The sequence below is a fragment of the Medicago sativa genome, chromosome 2, assembly GCF_051527215.1.
Source record: "Medicago sativa cultivar Bolivia chromosome 2, Bolivia_mono, whole genome shotgun sequence".
In the NCBI taxonomy this organism is placed as follows: Eukaryota; Viridiplantae; Streptophyta; class Magnoliopsida; order Fabales; family Fabaceae; genus Medicago; species Medicago sativa.
The window spans coordinates 81,692,230-81,710,094 of NC_140750.1; the positions used below are offsets into that span (position 1 = coordinate 81,692,230).

Genomic DNA, 17,865 nt, shown 5'->3' on the forward strand with positions numbered 1-17,865 from the left:
AAATTTGGTCGGACCATACCATTAGTCAGAAAAGAGTTTTGATACTGTGAGAGTGTTGTTTGGAAAAGGTTTTGGTTAGGAAAGACTTGATGTTTAAGTAGTATATTGTGACTGACCTCCCTTTCTTGGGAACTTATCTAATCTAATACACAAACAGATTACAACTTGTTTACAGCAACAACGTCAAACTTTTCGAGTGTGGTGAAACTTTTTTCCTTTTTTGATGAAAGTGTAGTGAAGTTTGGCATAGAGAAATTCGATCCAATCTATCCTTTTTGTCCCAAAAAATTATTCTAAGAAATTGTCGTAAAATAGTTGTATAAATATCATTACTCTCAAAAATGGTGACAATGGCGATTGGTAAATAATTTTATCTCATTTTTATGATCTCTTTGATAGATAGAGTAAAAGTAAATCATGAGGAATGGTGGACCAATAGTGTGAAATTCTTTCTATGTTGCGTGATGGATGGTTTTTTTTATGGTGTTGGTTTAAGACCTAAGTATATGCTCCTCTTCAAGATCTCATTGTTTATTTTCCCGATGCCAATTTAGGTAAGCTAGTTTAATTTCTTCAAATAAAACTAACTATACCCTAGAAATTGAAACCAATACGTTGACACCATATCGTAATTATCAGAATCCCTGAAGCAAACTGACTTCGGAAGCTTGAGAGTTTGGAAATTAGAGAAAATTCTTAATAGGAATCATATTGAAAAAAGTCCTGAAAATAAATGCAATGGCTCTATTTGTGGGGCTTATAATTTGGGACTGACCAACTAATTAACCAAGTAACTAATCTTCTAAACTACTAACATAATTTTACTCTGCTAATTATCACTATATCTTAACAAAGAACAACACATAGACAATTTTTTATTCACAGTTTGGACATAAATCGTTTCATGATTAACCCTTAATCTATGAACCATGGCATCAATACCAAATAAAGAAGATAGAGGTCCACTTGGACTTATCTAATACATTAACCCCTATTCACAGTGACTTTCTCTCTCTCTTTTTCTATATTAGTGTCTCATCTTAACTATCATTTCTCTTTCATCTTTCTCTTTCTCGTAAATTAAACACTCTAAAATATACTAAAATTACCCCATATTTCATTCGATAAAGTCACTCAATCTCATTCTTATGTAGTCTTTTAACTTAATTGCAAGGAAAGGTAAGTCATTTATCTTTTTTATCCCGATTATTTTTTTTAGTTAGATTATTCTACTAGTTTATAATATTTTTTATAAGTCAATTCAAGTTGCTTAAAAAGCCCATATCGGATACATTCTTTTATATTCTTAACTTTTTTCGAAAAATTATAACAAACCAATGTAAAACCTTTTTTTTTTAAACGGTAACAAACAGTCTGTTAATTTTTTTTTTGTTTACAGAACTGTCTCTTAATATGATAAGCCAAATATTCTTCGCTAAATTATAATCGAATATTAAAAATATATTGTAAAAAAATATTGCCCCTGACATTTATAATGCTATAAGCCTATAACGAATAGAAACTTTGGAATATCTAAATAATTAAGGTTTTCCTCTTTTCTCACCTCTTGAAGCACAAAAAGGGTTACACATAACTAATAACCAATTAAACCATGAAATCTCTTACCTTAATCCTCACATTCAATATCATTGCTGCATTCTCATATGCAACACCATCATTCGTCACTCACCCTCAACCTCCAATGGCAATGAACCAATATTCTATGCTTAAACATACCCAACATCAAGTAAACAAATTTTACATTCTCGTATTTATTTTTATTTTGAAATATTAATCCAAACAAGGGAATACCCTTTTGTTAGAACAACAATACAGAAGAATTAAAACAAAATCAATTAGTCATGGTACAAGGAACACGATCATTTCTTTATGCAGTTCAACCAAATATGCATATGTTTATAATTACAAAGCAGCTATAGTTTCATATTATTAATATAGTTTCAACAAACATCATTTCACTCGTTCCTCTCCCTCATCTTATGCCCTTCTTATGCGCTTATGAGCCATACTCAACACTTATAATTCAAAATTATTAAGAATCATTCAAAATAACATATTCATCATTATTAGTTTTTCTAATTTGTTTTCAACAACAACAACAACAAAAAAGCACTTTTCATGAATATCTCTTTTCTTCAAAAATAGTCACTAGCTAGTGTACACATTATATATGCATAAGTATCTAATAATTCCATATTGTATCTTAAATAAAAGGCTATGTGTATTGTATTATGCATGTTTCAGATTAATGAGACTGAACTTGTTAGAGGTAGCTGCACTTACAAGATCAACATAAATCTGCAATATGCACTTCGTTAGGGTTGGAACTTGGAACAGATGGTTGGATGCCAGAGAGATGGTTGGATGCCAGAGACTGCCACCGTATACTACCGTTCATATTTCTTTAGGCTTTGTTTGGGAGTTTGGAGGGGAAGGGAAGGAAAGGCTTTGAGGGGTGCAAAATATGAGGGAAAATAGAGAAATCTTTCAAAAAAAATTAAAATAGTAGTTTTTTAGAGAAAGATAAATTAATGCATATGATTACTATATTTTTAATTTTAAAAATATCATAACAACATAGATTAAATTTGAAGAATTGATATTAACCCTCCAAAACCCCCAAAACCCTCCTCCAATACAATTTTTTATTTCCCCCAAATGAGGAGAGTTTTGTATTATGAAGAAAAGTTAACCCCCCAAAGCCCTCCCCTCTCATTTTTCTCTATTTTTTCCACTTGCTCATTCCTTTTTTCCCAAGCCTTCCCCTCCCTTCCCCTCCAAACTCGCAAACAAAGCCTTAGGTGTTCCCTCTGGCGTGAATTATTGCAAACACTATTACTAGTGTTAATTAATATGCTTATTATGTCCTCGGGAACTTAGCTCAGTTGGTATGGACAATACATAATATATGCAATGTCCGGGGTTCAAACTCCGGCCACCGCAAAAAATAATAATAATATGCTTATCCGGGGTTCAAACTCCGGCCACCGCAAAAAATAATAATAATATGCTTATTATACTTGGTCAAAGGTTAAATCGTCAATAAGCATATAGAAGCAGCATAATACGTATTAGGGCTAGCTAGGTTGGCTCAAATAAGGTTGCTTCTAATTGCTGTTTGTTTTTACCAGCTAATAACTGTTTTGATAAGTAAGAAACTAAGAAATAAACATATTTCTTTATAAAAGATGAGTGATCAAGTTAAATTAATATCTTATTTTTTATGAGATTAACATTACACTACACATATGTACACTAATTTTGGTTAATTGCATAGAACTATAATATTTTTAAGGTTTTTTTTTTCTAAATTACCTTTGAAAAATGGTGGGTAATTTATCCACCAACCAATGAAAATGAACAATTTATTGGAGGGGATAAGATAGTTCATAAATACCACCATTCTTCCATATGGGTACTCCATCTGTCCACTTATTTTTAATATGACTATAGGATCTCTGATCTTCTCGCATCGTGCTATACTGCAATTTCATCAACAACAAAAAAAATGCAACTAATAATATTTGTTAAACAAAAAACTTTTGGTCGGACCATACATTAGTTAGAAAAGAGTTATATTGTGAGAGTGTTGTTTGGAAAAGGTTTTGGCTAGGAAAGACTCGATGTTTAAGTGGTTTCTTGTGACTGACCTCCCTTTCTTGGGAACTTATCTAATCTAATACACAAACAAATTACAGCTTGTTTACAGCGGCAACGTCAAATTTCTCAAGTGTGGTGAAACTTTTTTTCTTTTTTAACGAAAGTGTAGTGAAGTTTGGCATAGAGAAATTTAATGGAAGAATGCAATTTTAACTTGTGAAAAATACAAGTCAAGATGTGGTGATATAGTTAGAGTTACACAAGATATTGAGAGGAAATATTTTCAACATGGACAACGATAAATGAGAGAAACTAGATTTTGAGAGCTTTGAGTACAATTCACATGTCTTTGACTAGGAATATTCTTGTTCTTAATTAATTAAGAGCTATAGTCAATTGCTTTATAGTAGCTCTGTCATTGACTCATCCACTAAGCAATTTTTCTTTTATGAAAATAGTATTAGTCGGACTCAATTTTAAGAGAAAAAAAGTGCATACATATGTTTGACTCAAATATAAGTGAAAAAGAATATTCTACGTGCAGTTTCGGCCATTTACACGTGCAATTATTTTTATGGAGTTGAGCCTTAAATTTATGGGGATCTCAAATATTTGATTGTTGTTCAATAGGCTTCTTGGGTTGTTTGTATTCCCCTCAACCGATCAGGTTGTACTCTTGATCAATTTTTTTTTTTAAACTACGATTGGGTCGTAACTCTTGATCAACTTTTTCATACAATGTGAGCAATTTGAAAGGTTTATTGAACATTCATCTACATTATCTCTTAATGTTAACTTGTAATTGTTCAAATTACCCTTAATTTTTTTAGGGTTAATTATGTTTTTGGTCCCTACAAAATTGCGACCTTGTAAGTTTAGTCCTTACTTAATTTTAATAGCATTTTTAATCCCTACAAAAAAAAATTTACATATAATTTTAGTCCCTGCTAAAATAAATTTTGTTTAATTATCCTTAAACTCTTAAATTTTTTAACGATTCTTTTTATACAAGTTTAGAACACTATGAAAGGTTCATTTACTAAAATCTATAATTTTTTAACATGAAATAAATTAAATATGAATTTTTTAAAACGACAAAAGTTTAAGATATAAGTAACAAAAATATGGACGTAGAAATCAAATTTTTATGATATTTTTTTCGGAAGACCTTTTAATAACGTTCTTAACACGCCTGTAAAAAATTGTTGAAAAACTTAAGAGTTTAAGCATAAATTAAACAAATTTGGATTGAGTAAGGACTAATATTGAGTGCAAAAATTTTTTGTAGGGGTTAAAAATGCTATTAAAATTAAGTAAGGACTAAACTTACAAGGTCGCAATTTTGTAGGGACCAAAAACATAATTAACCCATTTTTTTATTATGGCCCATTTTTAATATTAGAGCATGCTTCATATTTGATTCGGACAACCCCTGATACTATTTTACTACTAATTAGGTTAGTGAGAGATGAAATTTGAGATTTAAGAAGAACGATTTGTAGAATGAGAATTTTGATTATGTTATGTTCTAGATCTTCTGAAGTTCCATATCTATAAACCTTCAAGTTATCTTCCACTCCGATTCTGGAATGTGTGCCAGAAATGGTTGTTAACTAGATGTTGTTCATCGTAGTAAATAGTTACTATGCGTGGATTTGTTCGTTACCGTGTTGGCGGTCGAATGCACTCCCCGCTTTGAAGGGTTGGTCTGATGCTCGTCAATTATGCACCTCATTTTTTGCAATTTGGTTTTGTGCATGTACCCAGGTGCGCCATATTGTGTGCGATGTATACTGATTTGTTTTGGATTGAGATATGTGCTTTTGAACCCTGTTGGGATGTTTTGTTCTTGTTTTTTTGCTTTTGGTGGTTAGGCTTTACGTCCCCCAACTTTTGTAATTTTCTCTTTTTAAGTGAATCTATTTAGGGTGTTGCAAACTCATCTACACCTTATTTTCTTAAAAATCAAACATTTTTTATAAGTTAGTTCGAGTAACTTATAACTTCCCCAAAAAAAAAGCCTATAACTTACCAATTTTTTCTTTTAATTTTACCCTTCTTATCTTAATTGTCAAGTCTAAGGATAGGATCAATTAAGTCCCTCATTGAAAACCATGAAAAATATACCATTAGATTTTATTAACATTATGGATTTGTGGGAAATAAAAATATACATGTTTGCACGTCCCTCTTTATCTTCATATCTACGATCAACTTCATCTCCCTCGCCCTCGCCACATACTCCTATTCTGGTTGACAAAGGCAAACAAGTTCAAGTTTCTACTACACAATACCACTACCACCATTCATAGTTTCACTCATTCACTTTCTAATTATTGCTTTTTTTCCTTCGTTCCTCAGATTAGTTATCTATTTTAATTTTAGTAGCAAATTGAAAATTTGCTTGTGTTTTAGTTGAAGGTTTGAACACTAACATTGAGATTTGACACGAATTCTTTCAATTTCTAAGTATAAAAAATTTAATTCCCTATGGGATATGTGTTCTTCCCTTTTGTACCCATTAATGTATCTTAATATAATCGATTTAACATTAAATTTGAATAACTAAACCATAGTGTAAAATATGGAACTAGTGAGATATCATCGTTGAAGCGTGTCATTGGAGAGAGCGCTTACATAGATGGGGATAGAAACGGGAGGTATTGTGTGTATAGATGTGAACATATGTATAGATGATCTCCTTTTTAGTTTCCACAAATCTAGAGCGTTGATTTGATCTAAGAATATATTTTATATGGTTCATCGATGATGTACTTAATTGATCACTCACTCTAGAAGTTACAAAAAAATTAAATATTGATTAAACATATATTTTTTATGTCATTTCATTTTTATATTTATAAGCAAATTTAACCCAAACATTAGCAATTTCTATAAGTTCAATCAGTTAACTTATAAATTATAAGCTATCAAGTTATTAGCTAACTTATCAACTATCATCTATAAGTTCATTCACTGTAACCAAACTTATCTATTATCGACTAATTTTACCAAATTGACACGCCTAGAATATAATTACTTTTAGAAAAAAATCTTTGAGAAATCCAAAAACTAAACTAAAAATTAATGGGCCGAATACACAAATAATCGGTGATCTTTGAGTAAAGCAGAAGAATATAATTCGTTAATTGCATTCCTGCCATACCAATTTGTTCTTCCATGAAGCCAATAAGGTTTTTTAAATTAATTATTTTTCAATTTTCATATTCTGTGTTTAACCATATATTTTTTATTACTGTGTTAAGATATATTTAAGCTACTAGTAATATTTAAAAAAAGAACCAAACGGAAATAGACAATTGAACTGTAACAAAAAAAAAAAGACAATTGAACAGATGAGCAATGAATCCATTTTAACTTGTAATTCATGGATTATTTAACTTAGTTATTATAATTTGAGAGTTACTTTTCCCACCATATGGCCTTCTCGCGCGCCCTGCAAAAATTCCAAAAATACCCCTAGTCCGGATTACATTTTCCGGACCAGATTGTTAGTGTTTCCGGATTATAAACTCCGGACCAATTCGATATGCATATTTTGTGTCTTTCTTTGATGTCAAGGGTCTCTGTTGACCGTTATACGACCCCCGCATAAGCTGCAAAGCAATTGCAGGGGTCGTATGAGCGGTCAACAATGACCATGACACCACAAACACTCCTAAAAGCTACCTAAAAAACTTAAAAAAATTGAAGAAAATGTAAGAAAGGAGGTGAAGAAGAATGAAGGAAAATGTTGAAGATCCAAGCCTTTTTATAGCCTTATATAAGTCATAGGTCTTAATTACAGTCAAATAAAACGTGTTACACATTCAAAACCGTAAAAAAATGCATTCAAACTCCACTAACCGGCCTAACCTTTGGTGAAACGTCACCGGCCAAAATGTTACTGAGGTTTTCCGAAAAATACAATCCGGAACGCATGCAGTTCTTCCAGATTATATAGTCCGAACTTCACCAGACCCTTTATTTGGATCGTTTGCATTGCGAATGCCTTGGAAAAAAATAGATCAAAGATACATAACATAAATAAAAGCAACATAAGACAAATAAACAGTTAAAAAAAACCATAATAACATAAATGATGAATCTTTTGGGAAGTTGTTCGAAGAGGAGCTTTTGAACTCGATCCTGCCGACCTGTCAACTGACATGTTACGATCGGCATGCCGAAATGATCGAGTTCATAAGAACCTCTTGATATTTTTGAGTTATCTATCTATCAAGGAGGCATCAAGGGCTATCTATATATTTTTGACAGCATGCTGAGGATCTTCATCATGCCGTTATATAGAGATCTATATATTTAAAACAGCATGAGAAAGATCCTCAGCTTGATGACAAAAAATTTCATGGTTTGCTTTGGTGTGTTTGTGTGTTTTGATGGTATTGAAGGTGAAAACCGGAGAGGATGTATTTATAGAGGTCCTTGGATGTTGTGGACCACATACTATCTTAGTGCAATGTGGTCCATACAAAAGAATCCTATGCTGAGTCATTCCGGATTACGTTTTTCGGAATATACTTACGCCCTATGTTTTTCCGATTACGTAGTCCGAAAAGCATATATTTGGTTATTTTTATCCATTCTTTGTCGTAAATTAAAACATAATAACGTCGCACGCAATTAAATTCAACAACAGATAACTAACACGCAATTAAAACATAATGCAACAACTTAATTCAACAACACATTACTAACACGCAATTAAAACAACATAAAACACGCGATTAATTAAAACATAACACATTATCATGGATCATTTAAATTAACTTCTTCCTCCTCTGGTCCCTCCTCTGGTCGTCGTCGTTTGTGAGTTTCATCCGGCTGAAGCGAAGAGATCCGGCTGAGCCCGGAGAGGGTGACATCGTTGCGAATCCTAAACAGATGGGGTGGTGTTCCACCGTTGTAGTAGACTATCGCTAGCTTGGTGTTCGGATCAAAGCTAGGGAATTCCATGATTTTTTTTTCTAGTGTAGTTTACTTGTAATGAAAACAGGGACCCCTATTTATAGAGGTATTTGGGCACTGTGGACCAGAAAAATTGTCGGTGCAATGCGGGCCACACAGAAGAATCCAATGCTGAAGCAATCCGGATTATACAATCCGAACCAACCCTCACCATACACAACGTCCCAAGTTTCACTTTGGGACACCCCATTATCGTCTTTTTCCGGAATACGTAATCCGGAGTGCATGTGATTTCCGGATTATATCTTCCGGACTGCACCAGAAGTTTTGGCCGGTGGTCTGCACCACAAAGAAAACGTTTTTCAAACGTTTTGGGCGGTGGTCAAGTGTAAAAACACGTTTTTTGACCGGCATTGATGGCCTCCCACACGTTTTTTTATCCCCCATCCCCTATAAATATGGTTCATTTTCTCAAAAAATTTCACATCTTCTTCTTTCTTCTCTTCTCCTCTTCTACAACGATGTGTTTCCATCGTTGGACTTTCATAGAAAGAGGCCTCTTTGGAAATCCATCAGGGGTCATATGATCGGTCAATAGGGTAGGGGTCAGTCTGAATCTGCGGTGGGTTTGTCTGGGTGTCATGTTGACCATCGTGGTCTCTTGTTCCCTAGAGGCCCCTGTGCCCCCTTTGTCTCCCCACCAACAGATTTTCTTCTTCCCCGCCATCTTCTTTCCTCCTACCCTCTTTCCTCTTCATCAGTGGCTGGAGTTAGAGCTGGAGCCACTGGTATAGCTTATGTCATAGGATAGGATTAGAAATAGATTTAGGATATTATGTAATAAGCTTAAAAAGCTCGAAAGCTTGAAAATTATTGTAATGTATCGTTCATATATTAATAAAATGAATTGTTTTTATGTTTGTGTCTTTTTATTTATGTTTTTTAGTTTATTTTCATTTTCTTTTACGAATTGTAGACCTTACAATTGCAAAAGTTCTGGTAAAACACTATTCCGGATTATATAATCCGGATATATCTGCAAATTTCTAACAATAAAATCCGAAAAACAAAATCCGAACAAGGGGTAAAATTGGAAAAAAAAATAGGGCGCGCGAGGAAAGGCATAAGGTGGGAAAAGTAAATCTCTTATAATTTTACTTCATTTACAAATAAATTAATGTAGACAGCCATGTAAGGACAACTCAATTGATAGTTGTAAGGAAAATATTATGTGGGGATTGGGGTTCGAACCCCAGACTCTCTAGTTCTTCACATTTAAAATGTGTAAACTTCATCCATTAGACTACTTGACAAAAGCAATAGAGACATGGCATTGGGCGGAGACAATTTTTGACTTCCATGTCCCTGAATGAAACCAGGTTCGAGTATTTTCTTACTAACTCTGATCTTTTATAGGGTGAAAATTTGAACCCCAATCCAATATGTTGGAACAAAATTGGTTTTGAACAATGTCTGTAAAGTTTTGATGATAAAAAAGTATTGAAGAACAATTAGATATGCATGCAAATATATGTTCAAGTGTGCAGGACCATAGATCAAAAGTTAACAAGGGTTGAACATGTATAAGAGCACCAGAAGCACTAGAGAAACTAGAAGACTTGGTAGAAGATCAGAAGAAATGTCAACCATAAGTCAATATTTTGATCATAAGAGAAGAAGCCACCCAGAAGCAAGTGAAGACCAGACTCTGGATCATTAGACTCTGAGGGGCCCAAAAGCTTAGTCTCTTGGTTGTAGTGAAAATCCCTTGAAAATGCAAGTGGACCGCACTACTCCTGGATTGTAGGAGGAACCAATATATATGTTACATGTATATGACTGCAAGGTAAATAGAGTGCGTTTGTTTTGGCAAAAACATTGTGTGTTACATCGTTGTGCACTATGGATGTGGGTGAAGCACTAGGTTTGCTTCATGTGTTTCAATGGATCAATGATATGCAATTTGATAATTTCAACTTCGTGATTGATTTCAAACAACTAAAGATGCTTTCCATATGAACATGGTTGATGTTACGGAGTTTGGTTGAGTCATAACAACTTGCAGAATTTTTTTCCCCCACTCAGTTTACAAACTCTAAGATTGAATTTAATATGAGACAAACAAATGACTTCACTCATACTTTAGTAGGGGTAGCTGCATTATCAACTAAACACACTACTTATTTTATGTACCTGATTGTATTAACACTCTTATTTTTAATGAAATGTTATAAACATCTTTTACTATAAAAAATCAAATATTAAAAAATGTATAGTTAGCATTTGCGTGTTGTTAAATATAGCCCCCGGCCTTTATAATGCTATAACCGTATAACTAAGAGAAACTTGAAATATCTAAACAATTCAGGTGCTCCTCTTTTCTCTCCTCTTGAAGCACAAAAAGGGTTACAAGTAACTAATAACCAACTAAACCATGAAATCTTTTACCTTAATTCTCACATTCTCCATCATTGCTGCATTCTCACATGCAACGCCCTCATTGGTCACTCGCCCTCAACCTCAAAAGAACCAATATTATATGCTTAACCATGCTCAACAACAAGTAAATAAATTTTATATTCTTATTTTTATTTTTACTTTGAAATATTACATGCTTAACCATACCCTTTTGTTACAACATCAACACAGAAGAATTAAAAAAAAATCGATAAATCATAATACAATGAACACTATCATTTGTTTACGTGGTTCGACCAAATATGCATACGTCCAAATTACAACAAGTATCACTCCATTCGTTGCACTCCCTCATCCTTTGCCTCTCTTATGTGCTTGTGAGCCATACTCAACACTTAAGATTCAAAATTATTAAAAATCATTTAGAATAACATATTCAGTAGTTTTTGTTATTTGTTTTCAACAACAACAACAAAAAAGCAATTTTCATGAATATCCCTTTTCTCAAAAAAAAAAAAAAATAGTCATTAGTGTACACATGAATGTGTATCTAATTATTCCATATTGTATCTTAAATAAAAGAGTATATGCATTGTATATACATGTTTCAGATTAATGAGATTGAACTAGTCCAAGGTAGCTGCACTTACAAGATCGACATAAAGACAAGTTGCAGTTCTCCAACAAATTCAAATGATGCAGTCGATACTTGGTTTGGAGACGCTGATGGAAATCAGGTTCTTTTCTCTATTATCTCTAAGAATATAACCATAGAAAAATGTTAACAAGTTGAGACACTAATTACGGAAATAGATATAGTAAAAATATCTTGACTTATATATATAGTCAAAACCTTAAAACTGTAAATTTGTTTTTTTATACAAAATTTACCTTTTTCTGTTTTTTTAACTAATGTTCTAGAACTAGTTAGCATGATTGTTAACCATGTAACTACTACACATAAGAGAAATATGAGTTTAGATCACTCTTATTTTTGTTGAATAAATAATTAGCTCCAGTTTAAAATTTATGATATTGATGCTAATTTTTTATGGGTTAAATATGTTTTTGGTTCATGTAAATATATCAAATTTCCGTTTTGATCCCTCTAAAAAATTTCTTCGATTTTTAGTCGCTCTAATATTTTTCATCATCACTTTTGATCCCTATTTTTAAATCAATTTTCATGTGTATACTTTATATTTTTGAATGAAAATTTTCAAGAATGTTTATGCAATTATAAGGATCTCTCCCCAAAAACAATAGAAATTTTTAACAAAGTATGAATTATATATGAATTTTTATGCGCAAAAAACATAAAAAAAAAAAATCATGAATGCTCCACATGAGTTGATTTAAAAGTATGAATAAAAAAATGGTGATTGAAAAGCGACTAATAAAAAGAGGATACACGATTTTATTAATGTAGCCCATTTTTAATATACCAAAATTACCTCAAACAAATTTATTAAATCCTTTAATTATGGTTATGTTGCTATTAATATGTCTTTATACCCTTAACAATTTAATTAGTTTTCAAATTGAAATTTAAATCTACATCATAATTTTTAAGGAATGAAAAAACTAACAACAAAGTTTAGTTAACATTTTTTCAAAACAATTTTTCTTGAGCAATTATAAAATTAAATAAACAGGTTAAATTAAAATTGATATAATACAAATTAAAAATGTGGATAGATGGACAGACAACATGACCGTATTTCTGCTCGTACAGATAATAAAATTAAAAGGTCAAATTAACTATTGATTTTTATTTTCCATTTTATCCAACAAAGTATCGTTTCAAGTACCCATCCACACAAAAATTCAGATGTATTTATTTAAATTTATGTGCTGACATAAATATAAGTATGTAATCTTTTTTCTTTGGATGGAACTATTACTATATATATGGAATATTGGTTTGATATCCATGCATGTGATGTGTATATTATTGCAGATTCTACTAAGTCACTCCCCTCCTGTCAAGCAGTGTACAACGGAGACATTTAAATTAAATTCAGGTTGTATGGAGGGCAAAATCTGCAATATTCTACGGTGACTACCCTCCTGTCACATTCAACTTCAACTACTTCATTCCAGAGGGTGTTCCCTCTGGCTTCAATTATTGCTAATAGTACGTTTTATATATAGAAGTAGCGTAATATGTCGCAAATAAGGTTGCTTCTAATAAGTCGATTCAAGTAGTACATTTTACCATTGTTATCTTAATTGAAAAAATATTTATGTTTATTAAACATATATTTTTTATGTCATTTCATATCTACAAGCAAGTACAATGCTAACTTTATCAAATGCTATAAATTCAATCGGTTAATTTATAAGTTATTAGCTAACAATTTAGTAGCTAATAACTTACTAATAATATTATTCTCTCTCTCTCTCTCTCTCTCTCTCTCTCTCTCTCTCTCTCTCTTGTGAGCCGTCACCAAATCCCTAGTTTATTCTCCATCATCTACCAAAAAGGGGTGATTTATCGTCAATTTTTGACCCAAAATCACCCCTCTAACTCGTTTTTTCTTTCCCTTTTATTGAAATAAGTGATTTTTCACATTTTTTTCGTTTTTTATTTCGTGATTTTGTCGTTTTAGTGCGACGTTGTTTTGATTGTCGTCTTTGTGCGGTGTTGTTTGTCTTTCTTGTTTCGTTCGGGTATTTGTTCGGTTCAGATTGTCAGATCAACTTGAATACAGTGCAGATCCGGAGACATGTGTATTGCAGAGACTTGAATATAGTCATATACATTGGCATTGTATAGTTGTACTCTATCAATTTCAATGAATGAATATAATTTATTTTTAGTCAAAAAAAAAATATTAGCTAACTTATCAACTATTCTATGTAAATTTGTTGTACCAAAATTATTATCTATTCACTATTTTTACTAAACAAAACTTTTGTGGTTAACATGCTCGAATATAATTACTTTCAGCAAAGAAATCTATGAAAAATCCAAAAAAAATACAATAAAAATGAGTGGAGTGAATAAGCAATTAGTCAGTGATCTTTTAGTAAAGCAGAAAAACCTAGAAAGTTGATGTTCCCACGATAAAGGTTGTTATAAAATACCACAAAATTATTAATATAAGTTCATTGGCAGTTAATTGCCGATAGATTAATTTTAACCGGCGGTAGTTAACTACCGATCGAATTTGTGGTTAAACTTGTAATTTTATGGTGTTTCTTAGTATTGTGTGAAGTAGAAAAAGCATTTTTCAAGAACCTATTAGACTAATTTGTTCTTCCATGAAGCCAGTAAGGTTTTTATTTTATAGGTTTCGGAAGACATACATGCACCTTTTTTAAATTTATTATTTTAAATGTTTGGTTTTTTTTAAGAAGTTAAAATGAAATATATAACCAAAATTTAGTACTTCAAGCACAACGAGTTTTAGAGGAGAAGTAATTTTCATGTCGTGTTAACACTCTTTAAAAAAAATATCATATGTTTTTTAAATAAAAAAAAAGCTAAAATGAAATATAATCAAAATTTAGTCTCTCAAGCACAAAGAGTGTCGGAAGAACTAAATTTATTTTTTACTAAAAAAGAGTATATGTCAATATTTAATCCATTTTTTGCTGAAAAAAAATTATTTAATCCATTTTTAAAAAGTCCATATCAGGATACATTCTTTTATATTCTTAACTTTTTTAAAAAAAATTATAACAAACCAATGTATAAAACTATTTTTTTTTTGAAGGAAAAACTATTATTTTTTTAAAACGGCAACAAAAGGTCTGCTTTTTTGGTTACAGAACGGTCTCTTAATTTTTATTTTATTTTTAAGAAGAACGGTCTCTTGATATGCCAAATATTGCTAAATTATAATCGAATATTAAAAAGTGTATAGTAAAAAAGAAAAATTGCATAATGCTATAAGCCTATAACGAATGAAACTTGGAATATCTAAACAATCAAGGTTTTCCCCTTTTCTCGCCTCTTGATGCACAAAAAGGGTTACAAGTAACTAATAACCAATTAAACCATGAAATATCTTACCTTAATCCTCACATTCAATATCATTGCTGCATTCTCATATGCAACACCATCATTCGTCACTCACCCTCAACCTCCAATGGCAATGAACCAATATTATATGCTTAAACATACCCAACATCAAGTAAATAAATATTTTATATTCTCGTATTTATTTTTATTTTGAAATATTAATCCAAACAAGGGAATACCCTTTTGTTAGAACAACAATACAAAAGAATTAAAAAAAAAAATCGATAAGTCATGGTACAAGGAACACGATCATTTCTTTATGCAGTTCAACCAAATATGCATATGTTTGTAATTACAAGCAGCTATAGTTTCCTATTAATATTAATATAGTTTCAACAAGCATCATTTCACTCGTTCCTCTCCCTCATCTTTTGCCCTTCTTATGTGCTTATGAGCCATACTCAACACTTATAATTCAAAATTATTAAGAATCATTCAAAATAACATATTCATCATTAGTAGTTTTTCTTATTTGTTTTCAACAACAACAACAACAAAAAAGCACTTTTCATGAATATCTCTTTTCTTCAAAAATAGTCACTAGCTAGTGTACACATTATATATGCATAAGTATCTAATAATTCCATATTGTATCTTAAATAAAAGGCTATGTGTATTGTATTATACATGTTTCAGATTAATGAGACTGAACTTGTTAGAGGTAGCTGCACTTACAAGATCAACATAAAGACAAGTTGTAGTTCTCCAACAAATTCAAATGATGTAGTCGATATTATAATTGGACTTGGAGATGCTGATGGCAATCAGGTTCTTTCCTCTACTACCTCTAAGAAAATAATTAACCCTAGGAAACTGCTCAAAAGTTCTCATGGGCACTAGTTAAGAAAATAAATATAATAAAAATATTTTCGAATTTGTGTAGAAACAGTTTTAAGAGTGTAAATTTATTTTTTTCAATACAAAATTAACTTTTTTTTCTTCCTTAACTAATGTCTCAGAGGTACTAGTTAGCATGACTCAGCATATAACTACACATAAGAGAAATACAATTAGATGAGTTAATTAGATCCCTCTTATTTTTGTTGAACAAATAATTAGCTCAATTTTAAAATTTACGATATTGATGCTACTTTAAAATTTACGATATTGATACTAAAATTTACAATATTGATGCTACTTTTTTTATTACACATATTGATGCTAATTTATTACTGACACTAATTTTAAAAATAGCTTTCTTTTTTTAGCAATATAAAAAGGAAAAAACTTAGGTACAATTCCTTAGGTGCTTTACGTATGGTTCTTAACATAATTCACCATGATTTTCTCAAATCCATAATTTTCTCATAGTTTGTTATATCCAAAAAAGGTGTATCTTTAGTTAAGAACCATACAAAAAGCACCTAAAGAATTGTGTCTATGTTTTCTCCATATAAAAATAGCTTATATACAGACATGTATAAATATGCAACACAAGGAGTTATATATGGAATATTGGTTTGATATCCATGCTTGTGTACATAATGACAGATTCTTTCAAGTCCGGCTCCTAATACGGGGGTTTCCTCTTTCAAGCAGTGCACAATGATTCCATTTGAGATACATGGAGATTGTATAGGCAAAATCTGCAATATGTTCTTTGTTAGGGTTGGAAAAGATGGTTGGATGCCAGAGTCTGCCACAATATACTACGGTGACTACCCTCCTGTCACATTCAACTTCAACTACTTCATTCCTTGGGGTGTTCCCTCTGGCATCAATAATTGCTAGTGCTAATATTTAATATAGGGTAGCCGGTGTTCCTAAGACACTGATTAAAGAAACCAATATAATGTGAAAAAGTTGTATATAATATACAACTTTTAATTTATTGTTTTCAACGAATAATTTATACTTTTAAGTTTCTTAATGATTGTTCATGCACCGGTTAACATGACCCTTTAATACATATGCATATTGCATTTTGTCAAAGATCAAATCGTCGAGAAGCATATAGAAGCAACAATATGTAGATAAGGTTGCTTCTAATAAGTATTTTTCTTTAACGGCTAATAACTGTTCAATACTATAAAAGTTTGACATGTGCTGTTATATTTTATGATGTATTGTGTTGTTTTGTGTAGTACTTACTTTTTAACCGATCAAATGTACCCTAAGAAATAAACCTATTTATATATCTATAGCAATTATTGATAGAATTGATAAATAAGAGAAAAATATAGAAAAGAAAATATAACGAATAATTGAAAAAATTGTTGATTAAATGAAGGGATACAACAAAGCTTATCTCGTCAATAATACAACAAAGCTTGGGTTATATGGTGTATTTTTTTTTTAATGAGGTGTGATTGCACTATTGTTTTTCTAACGGTCAAATTATTTGAGTCATGGATTGTGTAACCGATCTTGACTCCTTATCAATATAAGGAGCTCCTCACCTTCACATCTACTCGTACCAAAACTTAGCAATCAACGAGTTTTCTATGTTTTTCTTTTTTTGCTTGGTACATTATTGAGCCAACTTCTCCCTCCTTGTTTCTCTACCTTGGAAAAAGTCACTTCGATAATATTGTCAATTTGGTTGTCCCTTCGGAAGCTAAAATTGTCTAAGTAACATATTAAGGGTGTATTATTAGAACGGATTCGTGCAACAAGGCTCAGATACAATTGTGTTTGGGTTGTTTTAACATAAGGGGGTCATGGTTGATAGTTTACTTACACAATTTTGGACAGTGTCATGAAACATCTTAATGAGAGCAATCTAATACACAACTCAACCTAGTATTTTTTTCATAGGCTAAAAAATTATTTTTAATTGTTTTTAAAATATTGTTCCAACAATTTTAAGACGTTTTAATCCTCCCTAACTACCAAAGAAATCATTGGCTCTGGTTACACTATTCTCA

At 31.4% G+C, this 17,865-nt stretch overlaps 1 protein-coding gene and 1 pseudogene across 4 annotated transcripts; both read left to right on the forward strand.

The window, feature by feature from the left end:
* The first annotated feature begins 1,525 nt into the window (after positions 1–1,525).
* On the forward strand, positions 1,526–17,060 carry LOC146951435 (embryo-specific protein ATS3A-like). 3 transcript variants are annotated; one of them, XM_085747414.1, is made up of 3 exons: positions 1,526–1,747; positions 15,635–15,766; positions 16,490–17,060. In XM_085747414.1, the coding sequence occupies exons 1-3, from the start codon at positions 1,613–1,615 to the stop codon at positions 16,727–16,729; spliced, it is 507 nt and encodes a 168-aa protein (XP_085603540.1). In that variant the 5' UTR covers positions 1,526–1,612; the 3' UTR covers positions 16,730–17,060. The 3 variants fall into 3 exon arrangements, with proteins under 3 accessions (XP_085603540.1, XP_085603539.1, XP_085603541.1); XM_085747413.1 differs by lacking the exon at positions 1,526–1,747 and adding an exon at positions 14,916–15,110; XM_085747415.1 differs by lacking the exon at positions 1,526–1,747 and adding an exon at positions 15,215–15,286.
* Positions 10,866–13,244, forward strand: LOC146951436 (embryo-specific protein ATS3B-like; annotated as a pseudogene). Its single transcript, XR_015027910.1, has 3 exons — positions 10,866–11,113; positions 11,580–11,705; positions 12,929–13,244. The product of XR_015027910.1 is annotated as an embryo-specific protein ATS3B-like (transcript).
* Positions 17,061–17,865: the final 805 nt, after the last annotated feature.